The 25,579-nt window shown below is 44.8% G+C and overlaps 1 protein-coding gene across 1 annotated transcript in view; it reads left to right on the top strand.

Annotated features, from left to right (window-relative positions):
• The window catches only part of LOC149002826 (chromoplast-specific carotenoid-associated protein, chromoplastic-like), a 41,364-nt gene continuing 15,785 nt past the window's right edge, over positions 1-25,579 (top strand). Inside the window, exon 1 of the mRNA XM_089137314.1 lies at positions 1-527. Coding sequence (XP_088993440.1) covers positions 85-527 — 443 coding nt within the window. The 5' untranslated portion in view covers positions 1-84. The remainder of the gene's footprint in view (positions 528-25,579) is intronic.

Here is a 25,579-nt window from a genome sequence, read left to right as displayed (position 1 = left end):
TGACTGTCTGTTAAGTATAAATAAGGCGAGACCAAAGCATAAGAGTCCACAGAAGTGAAGAATTAGTCGCTGGAAGAATCAGACATGGCTGCAGTTTCAGCTTTCAATCACTTTCCCTGCAAGACACTCTCGGCGAACGCCGCTACCCAACGTTCTCTGGTATCTAAGAGGTCTCTAGCTATCGTCCCATCTTCCGATCTAGCAGGGGAGGTCGCAGGTTCGAGAAGGTATGCAATCGCGGTTCAGAACCGTGGAGTGAGACCTGTTCTAAGGATTAGGGCGGCGGCAGGGGACGAGTTCGAAACGGCGGTGGCGGTGGAGGAGGAGGAGAAGCCCAAGCAGTCCGATGAGGTGGAGGAGCTGAAAAAATCTTTGGTAGCTTCGTTCTACGGCACCGATAGAGGGCTGAGGTCTTCCAGTGAAACGAGGGCGGAGATCGTCGAGCTCATTCATCAACTTGAAGCTTTGAATCCCACTCCTGCTCCCACCGACGCATTGACTCGTCTCAATGGCAAATGGATTCTCGCGTAAGTCCATCACTATCCCTTTAATTTCCGAATTAAAGTTCATCTCCGACTAGACCCAATTATCCTCAACCGTTCGATTGGAACATTCTTCCAATCAAAGATCTTAATTTTCTAGAGTATTACAATTAAGATCTTAATTTTTTTTCTAGCTAATGATTTTCACCAAAATAGTACTTCTTTCTTCTAATTCTGATCCAATGGTTGAAAATACGCGTGTGAACCTAACTTGATTGCCGTTGTGAAATTCATGTTTTTCATGATGGAATTTGGAGGAGAAACAAATTTTGGTGGTTTTTTTTTGGGTGGGGCCCGGGGCTGTTGAAGAAATAATTGATGATGACTGTCTGAATCTCTGATGTACATTGTCAAGTAAGCCAAAGGTTGATGGTCCACAGCTCACATGTGAAAGATAAATCGAATCCCCAACTCGGTAATAAATGGGCCCACCCCCACCCCGAATTCGGCTTTGTGCTTGGGCTCTTTATAAACTAAACTACTATGTCTATTTTCCTTCTCTCTGAGTTTCAGTGCCACGAAATTGAGATAGAAATTATTTAAAGCCTGTGTGTTTTTGGACTTTTCAATTATTATTGTTGTTGAACAAGGATCGATATTTTGCCCGGTTTGCCAAGTTTGCTGCCCAGCTAACTGGGCGATAAGGCGAAAAATTGCCGACATTTCGGCGATATTTCGCCCCTCACTTTGGTAAGTTTCGTCCCCAATTTCAGGGGTATTTTTGGACATTTTGAGCCCAAATTTAATGCCTACCTTAATTTGACAATATGTGATAAATTTGAATTATTTTCTATAAATTCTTCCATTTAAATTATACTGCCTAGCCACATTTAACATGTTATCTTCTGAGGCTTAAATCATTCGAACATAATTGGAATGATTACCTGTTCACTCTGAAGATTCTATTACAAAATCCCTTCATAATTTAAATTGTTTCTATAAATTATTTCATGTATATACTCTTCTCTAACCACATTTGGCATATTGACTTTTGAGGCCTAAATCACTAGAATATAATCGGTAAGATCGCTCATTAATCTTGAAGATTTTGCTATAAAATGTCTTCCTAATTTGAATTATTTCCATAAATTATTCTATGTAGATTATCCTCCTAATTACATTTAGCACATTACCTTTTGAGTCTTGAATCATTGGGATAGAATTGGTAAGATTGTTCATTGATCCTATAGATTTTGTTGTAAAATCGCGAGAGAAATCGCCTAAAAATTGCAAGAAATAGCATAAAAATGGCAAAAAAAAATAAGTGAAAATAATGATTTTTCCGATATATTACAATATATCGCGAGAAATGGCGAGATATCGCTAAGAAATTGGCAATATCTCACCGATTCGAGTTTTGCCCCTGGTTTCGGTTCACCCTGAACCAAAACCACCAAAATTCGGCGATTTTCCTTCCTTGTTGGTGAAGCATGATCTACTTGGGAAACTAGTTTGGAGGAACGTCAAGGGTTGGTTAAGCTGACAAAGGATCAATACCTTACACTATGAGGTTAAGAGTGTGGTGGAAATTCGTCCTGCACTTTACTTTAATGTATTCACACTATTTTTTACATTCTCCCACTTGAGAACTAGTTTAAAAATAGTCTTCACAATTTTATATCACCAAGTATCACCTTTGATCATGTAACAATAAGCCCAAACGAAGTTTTGCACCATATAAACTTCTCCTTCGTAACAAGTTTCGTTAAGTTATTTGCCATGTTGTCGTTTGTATGAAAATCTCGTAGAGATATTCTTCCATTTTCCACAACATTCTTAACAAAGTGATATTTCACGTTAATGTGTTTCGTCCTAGAGAGAAACATCAGATTTATTGTCAGGTGCAATACACTTTGATCATCATAATTGATGTGTCCAAAATCTGCTCAGCCCTTAGATCTTCTCGAGATGACCTGCAAAACGAAAGCGTCAGATGTGGCCCGACCGCGAGGGTTGGGAGTCCACCTCCGAAGGCTAAGTCAGTTGATGAACTTAATCACAAATGGCTCTGCTAGAAGTACAGAGCTAAGGAATGAAGAACTGGGAAAGGTGATCTAGATCGTGAGCCCCTGATAGTTTACGTCTACCAGTGTGTATATCAATCTCCATCCCTCACCTCGTATGGCAGTGAGGTTTATATAGAGTGTACCTTCGAATCTCCTTCGTTGGATGCACTTGAGCCTTCATCGGGTAGTCGTTGGATCTTAACAGTTAGATCCGTTGAGCGATAAACTTCTACTAGTTTGGACTAGTAGAGGACTCCTGAGGTAACCTTTAGGTTATACGGTGTTTATCCTTTCGATAATGATTAGCCGCAGCCGTCAATTCGAGTCTGCCATCATTAGGGTAATTAACCTAATTCATAAGTTGCATTAGGGCGTGGTTGTAGCTGAATAAATTTTCTTCCTCAGCAAGCCATCTTACGGATTCGGTTCGCTCGGGAGCGAGTCAGTTCCTTCTGTCTCGACCGGAGTCGAGAATCAAACCAAGTATGAACCCGGTTCGATCATATTTTCTCCATATCACGAGCCCCCCAGACCAAGCGTCCGGTCGATCCTGAGGGCTTGGTTTTTAACTGGGTTCTTCGTCAGGCAATAGTCTCTGCGTGTTCCATTAAATGTCATATCACATTTAATGCGGTGGTCACTTTTCCTCGAGCGTTGTGAGGGTAAGGCCACGTGTCTCCTTGCAGTCGATCTGTCTTCTTCTAATATCGATCGTTGATTTTGAATCAATCTCGATCGTTCAGATTCCCGAACACTCGTGCGGGTGCTTTTAAAAGCGGTTCGTTGTCTTTGTAGGTATCATTCTTCCTATCCGGAATTTGAACCTTTGTCGTATGCTTCACGCCTTCCTACTCTCAAGCTTTTGCCTCACTGAATCAGTAAGTTTACTGGTCTTTTTCTTTTTGTACCTTACTGAAACAAGTAATGGCGGATAATAGGGTTTCTCTGGTATCCAGTGTTAGTAATAGTAGTGGTAATGAAGCTTTTGCTTCTCCTCCTTCCGAACAGTCGGATAGTGATAACAAAACCATAACTGTCCTCTGGCGCGAGTTTGCTGAAGTTTCTCAAAAAGGTTTAGAGAGAAAAACCGAAACTCCTTCTGTCCTTCCTGAGTCTGGATCTTCCAAGACTTCTAGGATAACTGCCGAGTCTTCTAGGCAACCTCAAACTTCCAGGTCCGATGACGGACCTGGCTCTGTTCCCTCCATTTTCAAGGAGGAAACCCTTCTTTCAGCGATCCAAGATTTTGATTTTCCTTCCTCTTATCAGGTTAGGGCTCCTCATCCTGATGAGAGGGTTGATTCAACTCTTTCGGGTGAATTTTCTCTGTACATAGATGCACTGGAAAGCGGGGTTCGCTTTCCCTTTTTTAATCCTTTGTTCTCAGCAGTTCTGAATCATTGGGACATTTGTCCTGGAATGCTCCTTCCCAATAGCTGGCGTCTCATCGTCGGCTTCTTGGGTTTGTGTTTTGAACTTGGCATTACGCCATCTCTTTCTCTCTTTGTGCATTTTCATGTTCTTTCTATCTCTCATCCTCCCGGCTGGGTTTTTCTGTCCAAACGCAATAAGGCTGAACTTGATTGGAGGGGCAGCATCCTTGTCAAAGAAACTTGCCTTTCTAACCACAAAAGATGGCGCGAACGATACTTTTTCTGTCGAACGCCTCCATCAGATCTTAACTTCCCGACCGTCTGGAGGCGGTGTACTTCTTCTAAGAATAATCGAGGCCTACCCTTATCCAAAGAAGACGAGGCGGCCATCAGGAAGATCAAATCCATTCCATGGTATCAAGAGATACATCGACTTGAGGTGGAGTATAACTCCATTCTTCAGTACTGGGGCTTTGCTCATTGTGAGCTTCTAACCATCATCTTTTAATTTTACTGAAGTGATGCGTCTTTAATTTTGACTTTTGCTCTTCTTTGCAGTGCCTCCAAGAATGAACCCCGAGAACCTGTGAGTGAAGGCCGCTAGGGCCGTAGTGACAGCCGAGCAACGATCGCCTAGAGCCTTGACCATTGATCAAGAGGCTTCTATTCCCTCTCCCGATCCCTCTTACAAGGGTATCAGGAATATCAGGCCCGTGGCTGTTGCTTCAGGTAAAGGGAAGAAGCCGATGGTGGAGAGGACTAATGTCTCCTCCGCCCGAACCAAAAGGAGGCATGATACAGTTGATACTTCCTCCCACAAAAAATCCAAAAATTTTGCGGATTGTGAGGAGGTCTTCACCCCCCAGTGGACCATGAAGTTGATCGACAGGGTGACACAGGATCCTGAGAAAGTTGCAGAGTGGAGCTCCCTCAGTCTTATTCCTTCTGATCGCCAGGAATTTGAAACCCTAGACGACGTTGCCCTTGTTAGTCAATCCACAAGGTACCGGTCTTCTTGCTTACTTATTTTTTCACAATTTCTTATGACTTCTTCTGATAATTTCCGCCTTCCCAGGAATGCTGTGTTGAGCTTCTATCAACACATGGAAGCATTGAGCCGGGTTGGCCGCAACAGCTCATTGCTGCAGACCTGTGAAGAGAATTTGGCCAAAGCCAATTCTGAGATAGACCGGCTGACTGCAGCTGCCGAGGAGCTGCAAAGAAAGCATGAGGAAGAAGTGATCTCCCTCAAGGAGGCCCTTGATGCTTCGAAGGCTCGTGCTGTTGTTGCCGAGCGCGAGGCCAAAAAGCAAAAAGAAGCTGCCACGTTGTTCGGTGACAGACTTGAATTTAAATGTATAGAGAACGAAGAATACTTGAAGTTGGCTATTCCCAGCAAGCCCGAGCACATCAAGCCAGAGCTTCGGAAGGATTGTGTTTGGAAATACCTGAACAGCGAACCTTTCTCCCAGTTATTGGGTGCCTACAACGTTCAAGCTTATCGCTTGGGGCAAAATGATGTTTGGGAGCGAATTCTTGCATCAATCCCTTCCTTCGATACTGCTCCCTTTCTTGAGGTGTGCCATAAAGAGGTCTTCGGGAAATTAGGCATGGATCTCCCAGACTGGGCTCGGGAAGAAGATGATCCTTTTCCAGCCGACCCGCAATATGAAGCATATCTGGCTGACGAGCCGGCACTTCCAGAGGAAAAGTCACAAGCCGAGTCACAAGCTGCTGCTAAAGAGGACTCTGACAACGTTAATCTCGAGGAAGGCTCTTCTCAGGATCCTGAGAAAAGTCCTCTTGACCAAAGCTCCTCGGGCAACAATGAAGAAGAGGCTTAGGGAGTTATCCTTTTTTTTTTTTTTTTTTTTTTGTTGTAAAGATTGACCTCCTTGCTAATGAATAGACACTTCTTTTTCATGTTGGCCTTACTATTTCCTCGTCTCCTGCTGAAATCTTGTCTTGAATAAAATATAAATGATAAAACTTATCACTTAACTTCACATTCCTTGACGAATAATAATCTTGTAGAGATATTATGAAGATACGTTTTGGAAAGATGCATTAATCTTCCCCACTCCTTCATTTACTGCAAAGTCCACACGTTTCCCTTCTGGTATCTGCGAAGTCCAAACGTTTCCCCCTCCCCCCCCTAAACCCCCCCCCAGGGTTTTTTTTTTTCCCGCCCGCCTCCCCCCCCCCCCCCCCCCCCCCGGTCGAGACGGAAAGAACCGATTCGCTCCCGAGCAAACCGGATCCAGAAGATGGCTTGCTGAAGAAGAAAGCTTATTCGGCTGCAAGCGTGCCCTAATCCTACTTATGGATTAGGGTAATCACCCTAATGATGGCAGACTCGAATTGACGGCTGCGGATAATCATTATCGAAGGGATAAACACCGTATAACCTAAAGGTTATCTCAGGAGTCCTCTACTAGTCCAAACTAGTAGAAGTCTATTGCTCAACGGATCTCACTGATAAGATCCAACGACTACCCGAAGAAGGCTCAAGTGCATCCAACGAAGGAGATTCGAAGGTACACTCTATATAAACCTCACTACCATACAAGGTGAGGGGATCGATCGAAAAAAGAATACTATCTGAGACTCGGGTTCGGATACATACCGATAGACCTAAACTATCGCCGATCTCGCTATCTAGATCACCTTTCCCAGCTTCTTCATTCCGTAGCTCGCGCTTCTGCAGCGTTTGTGATTAAGTTCATCAACCGACTTAGCCTTCGGAGGTGGACTCCCGACCCCAGCCGGTCGGGCCACATCCGACGCTTTCGTTTGCAGGACATCACGTGGAGATCCAACGGCCGAGCAGATTTTGGACGCATCAATTGGTGCCGTCTGTGGGAAACGACTTGAAAAGCCATGGTGACTAGATCAGAGCCGCAGCAGCAGCCGCACAACGCAATTCCGGTGTTCAGATACCTGGAGTGAATAATCCAGATATTCCCCAGGAAAGCCAAAATCCTATCGAGGTGGATGGTGGCCAGGGAGGACGTAATCCTCCTCCTGATACAATCCAAGATCAATTGGATTAGGTAAAGATTCAACTCTTGGAGGTGAGCCAAGCACTCCGCATGCTCACCGCACGAGTGGTTTTACCACAAGAGCCCGATCGCGAGCGAATCGGGGAGACGTGCATTGCCATGTGACCGGAGAGACGGTCAAGACCGGAATATTGATCAGAATTTCCGTGGAAGGAGACCGAGGACTTCGGAGGATCGATGATCAACCGAGGCGAGACGATCGGTTCGACAGACCGCAAGAGAGTACAACCGATTCAAACACAAGGTTGGATACAGGGGGTAAGAACTCACTCACCCACCGTCGAAGAACCGTTCGTGATGATCGAGCAGTTCGTGACGAGAGGAATGCTCGGAAAGGACGGGCTGTTCATGATGATCGAGTAGCACGGGATGATCGTGTTAATCGAGGACGTGATCATATTGCTGAAGATCACCCGACCCAGATTGGTCAAGAATTGGCCAACATCAATGAGAAATTAGGGCAGTTGGCTAAGGGAAGAATAATCGAGGATATTTACTCGGTCATTCGGAAGACTCCCTTTGCCGAGCCAATTGCGGGATATCGGTTTCCCCATAACTTCCGTTTGCCTACCTTCTCAACGTTCGATGGCTCCGGAGATCCAACAGCTCACATCGGCTATTACCAACGCACCATGGCGCTTCCTGTAATTCGATGAAATTTTATGCAGGGTTTTTGGTTCATCTCTAATCGAGCAGACAAAAGTGGTTTTCTAACCTCCCCTCGCGAAGGATCGTAAACTTTGACAAATTGGCGCGCCAATTCATAGGGCGATTCCAGAGTGGAATACAGTCAAGAAAACGGAAGAAACCTTGTTTATCGTCAAACAAGGAAAGAGCGAATCGATCGAGAGTTTCGCAAAAGATTCAACAAGGTGACGATGGAGATAGAAAACTTAGATGAACAAGTAGCCGTAATCGCTCTATTCACGGGACTCACTAATCGGAAACTCCTGGAGTTATTACTACAGGATATGCCTGCGACTTATGCCGAGTTGGTACAGAGATGCCGAAGCAGGCTGAAGTCATGGAGATTCTAGATGCGCGCCAAGGAGATAATAAAGTCTCCAATAAGGAACAAAAGGCTCCTGAGCAAAAACAGAAGCCAAAGAAAAATGTTGGCGATCGGGTTGGAAAATCCCAGCCTTGGCGCCAAAGGTCCCCCGGTAAAAGTGAGTACACTCCATTGAATGCTCCTCGGGCTGATATTTTGAATATCCTCAAAAGAAAAAAATATTTTAAAGTGGCCGCCTAAAATTCTTTTGAAACCCGGAGAGCAGCAGGATCGGGAAAAGTATTGCCGATTCCACAAGGACTATGGTCATTATACTAATGACTCGTCGTCATCCGAAGGCAGATATTGAGAGATTGATATCTCAGGGACATCTGTCCAGTTTTGTTAGCAGGAGAAGGGAGGAGCCACGTGAGCCACGTGCGGCTGCTCCAAAGAGGGATCGTTCGGTTAGTTCGGAACGATCAAGGGAGGCCCCGAAGTCTAAGAAAGGCAAGGAGGTGATCAAAGCTACTAGGTCACCGATCCTTACCATCTTTGGAGGACCAGAGCCCGAATCACTCCGGAGTCTGAAAACAAAATCCAAATTTGTTGGAACCGAGAGACGCGAGAAGCGGAAGAGGCTCGAATGGTGAAGATTCTATCACCTTTAGCGAGGAAGACGAAAGAGACGTTTGTTTACCTCATGATGATGCTATAATCATCAAGGTAGAGATTGCACGACGGGAAGTGCATAGAGTTTTGATTGACACAGGGTCTGCAGCTGACCTAATTTCCTACGAAGTGTATCAAAAATTGAAGGTGGATCAGGACTTGATGAAACCTTCATCCACACATCTATATGGCTTTGCAGAGTCATCTGTAGTGGTGGAAGGATCGGTCCAGTTGGATTTATCCATTGGAAGTTTTCCTAAGGAAACAACTGTCCGAATCAAATTTTTGGTGGTTCGAGAACTACCAGCCTATAATATGATTCTCGGGCGACCATCTTTATCCAAGATAGGTGCTATTGTTTCAACAAAACACCCGAAGATAAAATTCCCGATCGATATGGGAATTGGTCAAGTCTCCTCCGACCGTAAGATCTCTCGGCAGTGTTATGTTGCCTATTTAAAAGACAAGGAGGGCCCGAGGAAGGTAACCGCCTCCCCATAGAAGTTCGAGATGATCGGGAAGAGACAGAGATGCAAAGACCCGAACCAAAGGAGAAGCTGGAGCAAATTCAGCCGTGTACCGAGGATAAGAAAAAGATTACTTATATCGGGTCCGAACAAATGGAAGAGTTTAAAGATGAGTTGAAGTTATTTCTTCAACGGAATAAAGATGTATTCGCATGGTCTGCCGAGGACATGCCCGGAATCGATCGGGCCATTGCAGAGCACAAACTCGGATAGACCCTAAGTCGAAACCAAGGGATACGTAAAAGAAGAAATTTCTCCATTGAAAAGTATGAAGCCGTTCGAAGCGAAGTTGAAAAACTTAAGAATTCTGGTTTCATAGAACCAATTGAGTGCCCAACTTGGTCACGTGGTGATGGTGAAAAAGGCGAATGGGAAGTGGAGGATGTGTACAGACTACACAGATCTAAACAAAGCTTGCCCGAAAGATTGCTACCCGCTGCCTCGGATTGACCTCTTGATAGATGCGATCACAGGATATGAAACTTTAAGTTTTATGGATGCCTACTTAGGGTATAATCAGATCCTTATGAATAAGGAGGATGAGAAGTATATGGCTTTCATGACTGATCGTGAGAGCTATTATTACAAGGTCATGCCTTTTGGCCTCAAGAATGCAGGAGCAACATATCGGAGGGCCGTCAACAAGATTTTCAAAGAGCCGATAGGAAAGAATGTTGAAGCTTATGTTGACGACATGCTAGTGAAAATCTTTACAAAAGCAAATCATATTGCGGATTTGATCGAGGTTTTCTCAAGATTAAGGAAACATCAAATGAAGCTAAACCCGAAAAAAATGTGCCTTTGGAGTCTCCTCGGGCAAATTTTTGGGCTTCATGGTATCACAGAGGGGAATTGAGGCTAATCCCGCCAAAATACAAGCTCGATTGATATGGAGGCTCCCAAAACCGTTCGGGATGTACAAAGTGTTTGACAGTGAGAGTTGTTGCTTTAAATCGATTTATCTCCAAGTCCTGAGAGAAATGTTTGCCTTTCTTCAAGGCACTTAAAGACCCGAAGGGCGTAAGGAAGCAAAGTGGATCGAAGAGTGCCGTAAAGCTTTCGAGGAATTAAAAGAAGCACTTGGACAACCACCGATCTTGTCCAGCACCGCAGAAGGGGGAAATATTACAGCTATATCTAGCGACGTCCCTTTCGGCGGTCGGTCAAAGATTTGTTCGGGAGAAAGATAAAAAACAAGGGCCGATTTACTATGTAAGCCACGTGTTGCTAGATGCGGAGACGAGATATTCGCAGATTGAGAAGCAGTGCTCGCTCTCATGATGGCCGCCAGGAAGCTAAGGCCATATTTTCAGGCTCATCCAATTGAGGTATTTACAACTTTTCCTCTTAGTAAAGTTCTTAACAAACCTGATTTGTCCGGAATGATGGTGTCCTGGTCGGTTGAGCTCAGTGAGTTCCAAGTGAGCTTTAAGCCCATAACTCGCAATCAAAGCTCAGGGCATTAGCCGACTTTGCAGTAGAAACTACCGCACCGATGGAACCCACCATTGAGGATCCCATTATACCAACCACTTGGGAGGTATATGTGGACGGTTCGAGTAATAAAGATGGAGCAGAGCTGGAATTCTATTAAAAAGTCCAGCAGGATTTATTATTCGATATGCTTTGAGATTCGCATTTGATGCAAGTAATAACGAAGCGAATATGAGGCTTCGATAGCAGGACTTCGGTTGTCAAAAGCATTAGCTATTGCAGATGTTACTATTTATAGTGACTCTCAGCTTATAGTCAACCAAGTCCAGGGGGAGTATGGCATTAAAGAACCACGCTTGCAAAAATATCGGGAGATAGTGTAGGCATTTCAAAACCAATTTCGGAATTTGAAGATATCTCGATTTTGAGGAATGAAAATTCAGAGGCAAGATGAGCTATCCCGACTAGCCAATGCCAAGGAAAAGAATCTAGACCCTTCGGTCTACATTGAAGAGATAACTTTTCCAAGTTATCATGAGAAAGAAATTTCTTATATTGAAGCAGAACGTTGCCGGATGGATCCAATAATCGAGTATCTAAGGGATGACAAATTACCCGAGGATCCAAAGAGAGGCAAGGTTGATCAAGATTCGATCAGCTAGATTTGTCATTCGAATGGGAGACTATACAAAAGATCTTATGCTGGACCCCTTATGAGATGTATAGGCCCCGAAGGAGCAAAATCAGCTTTGGCCGAGGTTCATGAAGGAATTTGTGGAGCTCACATGGGTGGCCGAGCCCCGGCCCACAAAATTCTAAGACTTGGGTTATATTGGCCTAAGATCCAAGAGGTCGCTATGGACTACGTTCGTCGATGTGGTAACTCACAAATTCATGCTACAAAGATCGGTGCGCCCGGCGGAAACTATGACTTCAATTCTAAATCCCATTCCCTTTGCAATGTGGGGAATTGATATCATGGGCAAATTCACCAAGGCATCAAAGCGGACGGGAATATCTCGATAGTAGCAATTGATTACTTCACAAAATGGGTAGAAGCTGCAGCAACCGGCAGCAATTACTCGAGAAAAAAGTGGAGAAATTTGTGCTTGAATCAATCATATATCGCTTTGGGATTCCAAAGATTATTGTCACTAATCATGGTACTCAGTCCGATCGTCCACAATTTGAGCAATTCGTGGAACATATATGATCGAGCATCGTATGTCCTCGGTGGCATACCCCCAAAGCAATGGACAGTAGAGGTTACTAACCGAACGCTACCGGAAGGAATAAAGAGAAGACTCGAAGCCGACAAAGCTTCTTGGGTCGAAGAACTTCATAATGTACTGTGGGCTTATAGAACTACGGTTCGAACACCCACAGGAGAAACTCCATTCAAAGTTGGCATATGGATCCGAAGCATTGGCACCAGTGGAGATATTGGTGGGGACGTTACGGGATCGTGAATTCGAGGAAAAAGCAAATGAACAAGGATTGCTTGATAGTCTTGATCTGTTGGACGAAGTTCGGGCAAAGGCAATAGCACGAACTCAACATTATCAAAGAAGGATAGCGTCTCATTATAATACTCGAGTGAAGAATCGTCAATACTTAGCCGGAGATTTGGTGTTGAGAAACACCCTAGCTTCTGATCCGCGTCACCAAAGAAAATTGGACCCTTCCCCGGGAAGGACCTTATATGGTTGTGAAACCGGTCGGTTCAGAGCTTACAGTTGAAGAACGTCAATACCCGTAAAAGAGTTGGATCGTTCGTGGAATGCTAGGCATCTCAAAAAGTTTTATCCTTGAGGATGATTTCAATTTTGTTCGCGATGTAATCATTTTCAACTCAATCAATGCAATTTTTGGCTTTCAACAAACTATCTTTTGATTGGGGGGCATCATACACCACATTCAAGAACAAGATCCAACTATAAGGCATCGGATGAAAATTCATATGGGTCCTTTAACACTTATGGAAAATTTTCGAACTTTCTTAAGTCGAGGCATCGGATGAAAATCCGAGTGAGTTCCTTGTTGGCCAAGGGCGTCGGTTTGAAACCCGAGTGAGTTCCTTCTCGGACTTATTGTAGGGGGGTATTTCTCCGGAAATCCTTAAGTAAAGGCATCGGTTTAAAACCCGAGTGAGTTCCTTCTCAGACTTATTGTATTTCTCCGGAAATCCTTAAGTAAAGGCATTGTTTCAAACAACTAAGACCTAATGCAACGGCGATTCAAGTGGCTAGCAAAGTTCAAAGATAAAGTAATTTCCTATTTCTTCAAAAGATCCAAAGAGGCCAAAGATCAAAACAATTACAAGAGCTGGATACAATCTTCGATCAAAGAAGAAAGTCATCATAGGTGACTCATTAAGAAGTTATACAAGATCGACGCGACTTTGCTAGAACAAACATATGAGTCAATCATTGGTGGGGATTCAAGGAAAAGAAGAGAAGAAATGAGGATTACAAAAATATTTCGGTATGCATAAAATCCTCCGCAATTTCATACTCTTTGTCCAACTTGTCCAAGAGAAGAATGGTCCTCGACCAAACTCGCATTCAAGACAAGCTCGCTCATAATTGACTTCTTCCAGCGGAGAATAAACAGGAGAATCTTCCAGATATTGCATAATATCTCGGATCGGAAGGTGGAGGATCAATCTTATCCTTGGTCCAATCGGGAGGAGGAATACCCGTGTCGGTAAATACTTCAGGATGGCAAACAAGACCGTAGGGAGTCGTATCAAAATGAGGATCCTTCCTTAATATTGATTCCCATACTTCGTTCTCACCATCCCGGTACGCCTGCAAGTTATAAGCATTCAGCATATCAACAAAAGGCTTACCGTGTAAATACTTGAAGACGCAGGCTCTGCGAACATCGCTTGGAAGGGATTCGGGCAAAGGAACGACAGCTTGCCTTTTCGTGTAACGTTTCAGAACCTTTGGCTCCCGACTTTCCAACTGTTCGCTCCAAGTCGCCGGATCTTCTCCCCGGCATCATCCAAGTCCGACCGAAGACGACCAATCATCGAATTTTTTTCTCCCGCCACCTCCCAAGCTAGATTCCGAAGGCGAGCAATCTCAACATCTTTAGCTTCGTAGATTTCCCGAAGCCTAGAAACTTCATTGCTCAATCTATCGAGCCTAGAAACCGCTTCCACTTGGTTGTGGAAGTTACAAAGAAGACTCCCGCAAACAACTTCCGAGTTAGCAAGGAGCAGAAAAGTAATTTTTCAGAATCGAGGATAATGAAGAAGACTTACATCACCAAGTGACTTCGTAAAGACTTCATCTCGAAGTTTGGAAAGAACTGCGCTCTCGTAAGTCATTCGAGCAGCAAGACACCATTCCAACGCTCTCACAAACTCGTTTGACACTAATTCAAGCGAAGGATGAGAAGGATGAGCTACACCAAGAGAAGGATGAGCTTCATCACTTGTCACCCGACGGCGCTTCCTAGTGGCAAAATGCTCCAACTCGGAAGGAGAGGAGGAGGATGCCAAACAAGCACTAGAGTTGGAAATAGGAGCAGCACCCGCCGGGACCACACCTTCATCGTACGCCAACATAGTTGCCTCGGATGCCCGAAGAGTCTCCTTCGGGGTGCACCAACAAGCTCACCAACTAGAGCGCCGGCAACACCATCGGCAACGGAGTGATCAAGATCTTCCCGGGAAAGACGAGCGATCACTTCGGGCAAAGGAGGCGCAGGGACGGCATCAACAGAAACTCGCGGGAATCGACTCGAAGATTCACCGGCAGCAGCCGCCTTACGCTTGGAGGATTCACTAGCTGAAACCACCGCACCGGCCCCAACCACCACCGACGGAACGATTTTCTTGCAAGATTTTGCTCGATAAAGTTCGGGTTGATCTTGGGAGCCACTACGCAAAAAAAAAAAAAAAACCAGCCGTATCGAGACAGAAATAAACGACAACAACAGGGGGAAACCCTAGTTTTCTATAACTTCTCACAAAACAACAAACTAAACCCCAAGTATAACTACCGTGCAGCTTTACTCTGGGGGAAGTGGGGAAAGAGATGAGTAATCAAAAAACTCATTTGTTCGTAAGTTGATAGAGCTGTTGTTGGAGTACGAGGAATACGGAAGCAAGCCGAAGGACGAAAGGTCGCTTTGGCACTTTAGCAAATCTAACTTGCGAAGTCAGGGATAGATGGAGAGTACCCACGAAGGCTTTAAATAGCCTCGGGTATTAAGACGACGGTTGAAGGCTAAGGACAACCGACGACCTAGATCGAAATGACGCTTCGAAATCCGCAGAAAAGCAAGATCAACGGTCGGAGGGATGCCACATGGAAACATGTGGAAGCGAGCACCGATGCAAAGATACCTCCAATCGTCGCACCGCCATTAAAATAACGGATGAATTTCCGATTCATTGGAAACAATGAATGGTATACAAAGGCAGAAAACGCTTGAACTTCGCAGAAGGGAAACGTGCGGACTTTGCAATAAATGAAGTACTGGGGAAGATTAATGCATCTTCCCGAAACGCATCTTCACGATTTTTCTACAAGATTATTATTCGGCGAGGAATGAAAAGTTAAGTGATAAGTTTTATCATTAATACTTTGATATTCAAGGCAAGATTTCGGCAGGAGACGGGGAAATATAGAGGCCAACATGAAAAAGAGAAATGTCTATTCATTAAATTGAGGGTAAATCTTTACAAAAAGACAACTCCCTAAGCCTTTTCTTCATTGTTGCCCCGAGGGACCCCGGTCGGGAGAACTTTTCTCAGATCATGAGAAGAGCCTTCCTCAAGAGCGGCATCGGCCGAGTCCTCTACAAAGAACAACTTGAGACTCGGTTTGTGATTTCTCCTCCGGAAGTGCCGGCTCGTCATTCGTGTATGCCTCATATTGAGGGTCACCGGAAAAGGATCATCTTCTTCCCGAGCCCAATCCGGGAGATCCATACCAACTTTCCCGAAGACCTCTTTGTGGCATACCTCACGAAAAGGAGCAAGTGTCGAAGGCGGGGATCGATCCAAGGATTCGCTCCCAAACGTCGTTCCGCCCCCATGCGATAAGCTTGAATGTTGTAGAGACCTAGCAGCTCGGAGAAAGGTACGCTGTTCGTGTATTTCCGAATGCACTCCTTCCGAAGCTCCGGGCTTTATATGCTCGGGCTTGCTAGGGATCGCCAACTTCGTATGTTCTTCGAGCTCCCTACTTTTGATTTCAAGGCTGTCACCAAACAACGTGGCAGCCGCTTTTTGCTTCCCGGCTCGCGCGCTCAGCAGCGGCACGAATCTTCGACACTTCGAGGGCTTCCTTGAGGGAGATCACTTCTTCCTCATGCTTTTTCTCGCAGCTCCACGGTAGCTGCAGTCACACTGGTCTATTTTAGAATTGGCCTTGGCCAATTTCTCTTCACAAGTTTGCAAAGCAAGGAGCCGGTGTGACCAACCCGGCTCAATGCTTCCATGTGTTGATAAAAGCTCAACACAAAGATTCCCGGGAAGGCGGAAGATATCGAAGAAGTCATAAGAAATTATGAAAATATAACTAAGCAAGAAGACCGGTACCTTGTAGATTGACTAACAAGGGAGGTGTCATCCAGGGCTTCAAACTCCCGGCGATCGAAGGAGTAAGACCGAGGGAGCTCCATTCTCGCAGCTTTCTCGGGATCCCGAGTAACCCCGTCGGTCATCTTCGTGGTCCACTGGGGGTGAAGACCTCCTCACCATCCGTCGAAGCTTTGGATTTCTTGTTGGAGGGAGCATCAATTGTGTCATGCCTCCTCTTGGTTCGGGCGGAGGAAGAGACATTAGACCTCTCCACCATCGGTTTCTTCCCTTTACCCGAAGCATCAGCCACAGCCCGATATTCCCCGATACCCCTATAAGAGGGGTCGGGAGAGGGAAGAGAAGCCTCTTGATCTACGGTCAAGACCCCGGGCGATCGTTGCTCGGCTGTCACAACGGCCCTAGCGGCCTTCACCCGCAGGCTTTCAGTGGTTCATTCCGGGAGGCACCGCAAAGAAGAAGGACAAGAGTCGAATTCAAAACATATCACTTCAGTCAAATCAAAGGATGATGGTTAGAAGCTCACAATGAGCCAAGCCCCAAGATCGAAGGATGGAGTTATACTCCACTTCATATCCATGTATCTCTTGATACCACGGAATGGATTTGATCTTCCCGATGGCCGCCTCGTCTTCTCCGGATAAGGGAAGGCCCCGGTTACTCTCGGAAGAAGAAGTAAACCTCCTCCAGTGGGTTGGGAAGTTAAGATCCGATGGAGGCGCTCGACGTAAAAAGTATCGTTCGCGCCATCTTTTGTGGTTAGAAGGGCAAGTTCCTTTGACAAGGATGCTGCCCCTCCAATCAAGTTCAGCCTTATTGCGTTTGGACAGAAAAAACCCATCCGGGAGGATGGGAGATAGAAAGAACATGAAAATGTACAAAGAGAGAAAGAGATGGCGTAATGCCAAGCTCAAAACACAAACCCAAGAAGCCGACGATGAGACGCCAGCTATTGGGGAGGAGCATTCCGGGGACAAATGTTCCAATGATTCAAAACTCATGGAGAACAAAGGATTAAAAAAGGGAAAGCGAACCCCGCTTTCCAAAGGCATCTATATACAGAGAAAATTCACCCGAAAGGGATGAATCAACCCTCTCATCGTGGTGGGGAGCCCTAACTCGATATGAGGAAGGAAGATCAAAATCTTGGACAGCTGAAAGAAGGGTTTCCTCATTGTAAATGGAGGGGAACGCAGCCATGTCCACCATTGGACCCGGAGGTTTGAGGCTGCCTAGAAGACTCGACAATCTTGGAAGATCCAGACTCGAGAAGGACAGGAGAAGTTTTGGTTTTTCTTTCAAAACCTTTTTGAGAAACTTCAGCAAACTCTTGCCAGAGGACAGTTAGGGTTTTGTTATCACTATCCGACTGTTCGGGAGCAGGAGAGGCAAAAGCATCACTGCTATTACCAACAAGGGGTACTAAAGAAGCCCTATCGTCCGCCATTACTCGTTTCAAGAAACTACAAAAAGAAAAAGACCAATAAACTTACCGATTCAAAGGAGACGGAAGCTTGAGAGCAGGAAGGCGCGAAGGCACAACAAAGGTTCAAATTCCAGACAGAAGAATGAAACCTACGAAGACAACGAACCGCTTTTAAAACTCCCGCACGAGTGTTCAGGAATCTGAACGATCGAGATTGATTCAAAATCAGCGATCAAGATTGAAACACGTTTTGAAAGTTTGAACTCACGAATCCGAAATAGGCGTTCGGAAACCGTCGCTTGGATGACGTGAGCCACGACAGATCAACTGCAAGGAGATATGTGGCCTTACACTCACAACGCCGAGGAAAAGTGACCACCGCATTAAATGTGATATGACATTTAATGAAGCACGCAGAGATTATCATCCGACGACGAACCAGTTTAAAAACCAAGCCCTCGGGATCGACCGAACGCTTGGTCCGGGGGGCTCGTGATACGGAGGGATTATGATCGACCGGGTTCATACCTGTCCGACCCTCGACCTCGGTCGAGACGGAAAGAACCGATTTGCTCCCGAGCAAACCGGATCCGAAGATGGCTTGTCGAAGAAGAAAGCTTATTCGGTCGCAAGCGTGCCCTAATCCTACTTATGGATTCGGGTAATCACCCTAATGATGGCAGACTCGAATTGACGGCTGCGGATAATCATTATCGAAGGGATAAACACCGTATAACCTAAAGGTTATCTCAGGAGTCCTCTACTAGTCCAAACTAGTAGAAGTCTATTGCTCAACGGATCTCACTGATAAGATCCAACGACTACGCGAAGAAGGCTCAAGTGCATCCAACGAAGGAGATTCGAAGGTACACTCTATATAAACCTCACTACCATACAAGGTGAGGGGATCGATCGAAAAAAGAATACTATCTGAGACTCAGGTTCAGATACATACTGATAGACCTAAACTATCAGCGATCTGCTATCTAGATCACCTTTCCCAATTCTTCATTCCGTAGCTCGCGGGGGGCGTGCGGCTGCCCCCCGCCCGGCGGCGCCCCCCCCCCGCCGCCCCGGCCCCCCCCCCCCTCCGCCCCGCCCCCCCCGCGCGGCGGGTTCGCCCCCCCTCCTTTTCTGCCTCCTTCCTATGGCGGTGCGACGGTTGGAGGTATTCTTGCATCGGGTGCTCGCCTCCACATGTTTCCATGTGGCCTCCCTACGACCGTTGATCTTGCTTGTTACGGATTTCGAAGCGTCATTTCGATCTGGGCCATTGGTTGTCTTTAGCTCTCAACCGTCGTCTTAATACCTGAGGCTATTTAAAGTCTTCGTGGGTACTCTCCATTTATCCTGCTATCTGTAAGTTAGATTTGCTAAAGCGACATTCCGTCCTCCTGCTTGCTTCCGTATTCCTCGTACTCCAACAATAACTCTATCAACTTCTAAACAAGTGAGTTTTTTGATTACTCATCTCTTTCCCCCTTCCCCCTGAGTAAACTGCACAGTAGTAATACTTGGGGTTTATTTAATCGGGTTTTTCATAGTTAATAGAGAACTAGGGTTTCCCTCTTTTCTTTCGTTGTTGGATATCTGTACTGATACGGCTTTTCTGTTTATATAGTGGCTCCCAAGATCAACCCGAACTTTATCAGAGCGAAATTTTGTAAGAAAATCGTTCCTTCGGTGGTGGTTGGGGCCAGTGAGGTGGTTTCAGCTAGTGAATCCTCCAAGCATAAGGCGACTGCTGTTGGTGAATCTTCAAGTCAGATTCCCACAGTTTCTATTGACGTCGTCCCTACGCCTCTTCTGCCCGAAGTGATCGCTCGTTTTTCCCTGGAAGATCTTGATCACTCCGTTGTTGATGGTGCTGCTGACGCCCCTGCTGCAGAGACCGTTTGTGCACCTCCGAAGGAGACTCTTTGGGCATCTGAGGAAACTATGTTGGCGTCTGATGAAGGTGTGGTCCCAGCAGGTGCTGCTTTTATTTCCAATTCTAGTGCTTGTTTGGCATCCTCCTCCTCTCCTTTGGAGTTGGAGGATTTTGCCACTAGGAAGCGCCGTCGGGTGACAAGTGATGCAGCTCATCCTTCTCTTGGTGTAGCTCATCCTTCTCATCCTTCGCCCAAATTAGTGTCAAACGATTTTGACAGAGCGTTGGAATGGTGCACTGCTGCTCAAATGATTTCTGAGAGCGCAGTTCTTTCCAAGCTTCCAGATGAAGTCTTTATGAAGTCACTGGTGATGTAAGTCTTTCTTCATTATCTTTTGATTCTGAATATTACTCTTCTGCTCCTTTGTACTCGGAAGTTGTTTGCAGGAGTCTTACTGGTTACTTCCACAACCAAGTGGAAGCAGCCTCTAGACTCAATAGGTTGAGCAATGAAGTTTCTAGGCTTCGGGAAATCTCTGAAGCTAAAGATGTTGAGATTGCTCGCCTTAGGAAACTAGCTTGGGAGTTTGCAGGAGAAAAGAATTCGGTGATCGATCGTCTTCGGTTAGACTTGAATGATGCCAGGGAGAAGATTCGGCACCTGGAGCAAGGAGTTGGAAAGTCAGGAGCCAAAGGATCTGAAATGTTACCCCAAAGGCAAGCTGTCGTTCCTTTGCCCGAATCCCTTCCAACTGATGTTCGCAGAGCTTGCGTCTTCAAGTATTTACACAGTAAGCCCTTTATTGATATGCTGAATGCTTATAACTTGCAGGCTTACCGGGATGGTGAGAACGAAGTATGGGAATCAATATTAAGGAAGGATCCTCATTTTGATACGACTCCCTACAGTGCTGTTTGCCATCCTGAAGTATTTACCAAACTGGGCCTTCCTCCTCCTGACTGGACCAAAAATAAGATTGATCCTCCGGCTTCTTGATCCAGATATTATGCATTATCTGGAAGATTCTCCTGTTTATTCTCCCTTGGAAGGATTCAATTATGACGAGCTCACCTTGAATGCAAGTTTGGTCGAAGACCATACTTCTCCTGGACAAGCTGGACAAAGAGTATGAAATTGCGGAGGATTTTATACATACTGAAATGTTTTTTGTAATCCTCATTTCTCCTCTTCTTCTCCTTGAATCCATACCAATTATTGACTCATGTGTTTGTTCTAGCAAAGTTGTGCCGATCTTGTATGACTTCTTAATGATCATCGATGATGACTTTCTTTTTGGACCGAAGATTGTATCCAGCTCTTGTAATCTTATGTTTGATGTTGAGACCGGTCTATTATGGTTTTTTGAAGAAATAAGAAATTAACTTCATCTTGAACTTTGCTAGCCACTTGAATCGCTGTTGTACTAGGTCTTAGTTATTTAGAACAATGCTTTTACTTAAAGATTTCCGGAGAAATACAATAAGTCTGAGAAGGAACTCACTCGGGTTTTAAACCGATGCCTTTACTTAAGGATTTCCGGAGAAATACAATAAGTCTGAGAAGGAACTCACTCGGGTTTTAAACCGATGCCTTTACTTAAGGATTTCCGGAGAAATACAATAAGTCTGAGAAGGAACTCACTCGGGTTTTAAACCGATGCCTTTACTTAAGGATAATTCAAAAATTCAATAAGTCTTGAAGGAACTTACTCGGGTTTCAAACCGATGCCTTGCGGAAGGAACTCACTCGGATTTTCATCCGATGCCTCGACTTAAGAAATTCCAAAAAAATTCCATAAGTGTTGAAGGACCCACACGGATTTTCATCCGATGCCTTATAGTTGGATCTTGTTCTTGAATGTGGTGTATGATGCCCCCCAATCAAAAGATAATTTGTTGAAAGCCAAAAATTGCATTGATTGAGTTGAAAATGTTTACATCACGAACAAAATTGAAATCATCATCAAGGATAAAAATTTTTGAGATGCCTGGCATTTCACGAACGATCCAACTCTCTCTGGGTGTTGATGTTCTTCAGCTTGTAAGCTCCTGAACCAACTGGTTTTACAACCATATAAGGTCCTTCTTAGGAAGGGTCCAATTTTCTTTGGTGACGCGGGTCGGAAGCTAAGGTGTTTCTCAACACCAAATCCCCGGCTAAATACCGACGATTCTTCACTCGAGTATTATAATGAGACGCTAACCTTCTTTGATAATGTTGAGTTCGTGCTATTGCCTTTGCCCGAACTTCGTCCAACAGATCAAGACTATCAAGCAGTCCTTACTCGTTTGTTTTTCCTCGAACTCTCGATCCCGTAATGTCCCCGCCATTATCTCCACCGGTGCCAATGCTTCGGACCCATATGCTAACCTGAATGGAGTTTCTCCTATGGGTGTTCGAACCGTAGTTCTATAAGCCCACAGTACATTATGAAGTTCTTCGACCCAAGAAGCCTTGTCAGCTTCGAGTCTTCTCTTTATTCCTTCAGTAGCGTTCGGTTAGTAACCTCTACTTGTCCATTGCTCTTGGGGTATGCCACTGAGGACATACGATGCTCGATCATATATGTTCCGCAAAATTGCTCAAATTGCGGACAGTCGAACTGAGTACCATGGTCAGTGACGATAATCTTTAGAATCCCAAAGCGATATATGATTGACTCAAGCACAAATTTCTTCACTTTTTTCTCAGTAATTGCTGCCTGTGCACTGGCTTCAACCCATTTCGTGAAGTAATCAATTGCTACTATCAGATATTCCCGTCCGCCTGACGCTTTGGTGAATTTGCCCATGATATCAATTCCCCACATCGCAAAGGGAATGGGATCTAGAATTGAAGTCATGGTTTCCGCTGGGCGCTTCGATACTGTAGCATGAATTTGACAGTTGCCACATCGACGAACATACTCTATAGCAGCCTCTTGGATCTTAGGCCAATATAACCCAAGTCTTAGAATTTTGTGGGCCAGGGCTCGTCCACTCATGTGAGCTCCACAAATTCCTTCATGAACCTCAGCCAAAGCTGACTTTGCTCCTTCGGGGGCCTATACATCTCATAAGGGGTCCAAAATAAGATCTTTTGTATAGTCTCCCATTCTGAATGACAAATCTCGCCGATCGTATCTTGATCAACCTTGCCTATTTCGGATCCTCAGGTAATTTGTCATCTCTCAAATACTCAATTATCGGATCCATCCAGCAACGCTCTGCTTCAATATAAGAAATTTCTTTTTCATAATAACTTGGAAATGTTATCTTTTCAATATAGACCGAAGGGTCTAGATTTTTTTCTTTGACATTGGCTAGTCGGGATAGCTCATCTGCCACAGAATTTTCAGTCCTCGGAATCTGAGATATCTTCAAATTCCGAAATTGGTTTTGAAATTCCTGCATTATCTCTTGATATTTCTGCAAGCGTGGTTCTTTAATACCATACTCCCCCTGGACTTGGTTGATCATAAGTTGAGAGTCACTATAAATAGTAACATCTGCGATAGACAATGCTTTTGACAACCGAAGTCCAGCTATCAGAGCCTCATATTCTGCTTCGTTATTACTTGCTCCGAATGCAAACCTCAAAGCATATCGAATAATAAATCCTGCTGGACTTTTCAATAGAATTCCAGCTCCTACTCCATCTTTATTACTTGAACCATCCACATATACCTCCCAAGTGGTTGGTATAATGGGATCCTCAATGGTGGACTCCACTGGTGCAGTAGTTTCTACTACAAAATCAGCTAACGCCTGAGCCTTGATTGCGGTTCTAGGCTTAAAGCTCACTTGGAACTCGCAGAGTTCAACCGACCAGGACACCATCCTTCCAGATAAATCAGGTTTATTAAGAACTTTATTGGATGAGCCTGAAAGTATGGCCTTAGCTTCCTGGCGGCCATCATGAGAGCCAGAGCCTGCTTCTCAATCTGCGAATATCGTGTCTCCGCATCTAGCAATACGTGGCTCACATAGTAAATCGGCCATTGTTTTTTATCTTTCTCACGAACAAGTACTGCACTGACTGCTGAAAGGGACGTCGCTAGATATAGTTGTAATATTTCCCCCTTCTCTGGTCGGGACAAGATCGGCGGTTGTCCGAGTGCTTCTTTTAACTCCTCGAAAGCTTTCTGGCATTCTTCGGTCCATTTTGCTTCCATGCTGCCCCTCAAATCTTTGAGTGCCTTGAAGAATGGCAAACACTTTTCTCTAGACTTGGAGATGAATTGATTCAAAGCGGCAACTCTCCCTGTTAAACACTGCACATCACGAACAGTTTTGGGAGCCTCCATATCAATCAGAGCCTGTATTTTGGTAGGATTAGCCTCAATACCTCTCTGTGACACCATGAAGCCCAAAAATTTGCTCGAGGAAACTCCAAAGGCGCACTTTTCTGGATTCAGCTTCATTTGATATTTTCGCAGTCCTGAGAATACCTCAGTCAAATCTGCAATATGATTTGCTTTTGTAAAGCTCTTCACAAGCATGTAGTCAACATAAGCTTCAACATTCTTTCCTATCAAATCTTTAAAAATCTTGTTGACGGCTCTCTGATATGTAGCTCCTGCATTCTTCAGGCCAAATGACATGACTTTGTAATAGTAGCTTTCACAATTAGTCATGAAAGCCGTAAACTTCTCATCTTCCTTATTCATAAGGATCTGATTATACCCTGAGTAGGCATCCATGAAACTTAGAGTTTCATATCCTGCAGTCGCATCTATCAAGAGGTCAATCCGAGGCAACGGATAGCAATCTTTAGGGCAAGCCTTGTTGAGATCTATGTAGTCTGTACACATTCTCCACTTCCCATTCGCCTTTTTTACCATTACCACGTTAGCTAACCAAGTTGGGCATTCAATTGGTTTTATGAAATCAGAATTCTTCAGTTTTTCAACTTCGCCCCGAACGGCTTCATACTTTTCAATGGAGAAATTTCTCCTTTTTGTATCACTGGTTTCACCTTCGGATCTATCCAGAGTTTATGCTCTGCGACAGCCCAATCGATTCCTGGCATGTCTTCAGCAGACCATGCAAATATGTCTTTATTCTGTTGAAGAAATAACTTCAACTCATCTTTGAATTCCTCCAAATTGTTCAGACCCGATATAAGTAATCTTCTTCTTATCTTCGGTACACAGTTGGATTTGCTCCAGCTTTTCCACTGGTTCGGGCCTTTGCATTTCTGCTTCTCCCCGATCGTCTCGAATTTCTATAGGTAGAGCAGTCACCTTCCTCGGGCCCTCCTTGTCTTTTAAATAGGCAATGTAACATTGCCGAGAGATCCTCTGGTTAGAGGAAACTTGACCAATTCCCATATCAGTTGGGAATTTTATCTTCAGGTGTTTTGTCGAAACAATAGCACATATATTGGATAAAGATGGTCGCCCGAGGATAACATTGTAAACTGGCAGTTCTCGAACCACCAAAAAATTGATTCGGACTGTTGTTTCCTTAGGAAAACTTCCAATAGATAAGTCCAATTGGACAGATCCTTCCGCCACCGCAGACGACCCTGCAAAACCATATAGATGCGTGGATGAAGGCTCCATCAAGTCCTCATCCACCTTCAGTTTTTGATACACTTCATAAGAAATTAGGTCAGCTGCAGACCCTATATCAACCAAAACTCTATGCACTTCCCGACGTGCAATCTCTACCTTGATGACTATGGCGTCATCATGAGGTAAACAAACGCCTCTTTCATCCTCCTCGCCAAAGATGATAAAATCTTCACCATTTAGCTTCTTTCGCTTCGGCGTCTCTCCGGTTCTGACAAATTTGGATTTTGTCTTTAAACTGCGGAGTGATTCGGGCTCTGGTCCTCCGAAAATGGTAAGGATAGGTGACCGAGTAGCTTCACTCACCTCCTTGCCCTTCTTAGACTTCGGAGCCTCCCTTGATCGTTCTGAACTAACCGAACGATCCCTTTTAGGAGCAGCCGCGCGTGGCTCACGTGGATCCTCCCTTCTTCTGCTAACAAAATTGGACAAGTGTCCCTGAGATATTAATCTCTCAATATCTGCTTTCAGATGACGACAGTCATTTGTATAATGACCATAGTCCTTGTGGAATCGGCAATACTTTTCTCGATCCTGCTGCTCCCCAGGTTTCAAAAGAAT

Source organism: Hakea prostrata, chromosome 10 (genome assembly GCF_041222555.1).
Source record: "Hakea prostrata isolate BN-2017 chromosome 10, UWA_Hpros_2, whole genome shotgun sequence".
NCBI lineage: Eukaryota > Viridiplantae > Streptophyta > Magnoliopsida > Proteales > Proteaceae > Hakea > Hakea prostrata.
The sequence above is the reverse complement of the archived record's forward strand: the minus strand, read 5'-3'. Positions and strand labels throughout refer to the sequence as shown.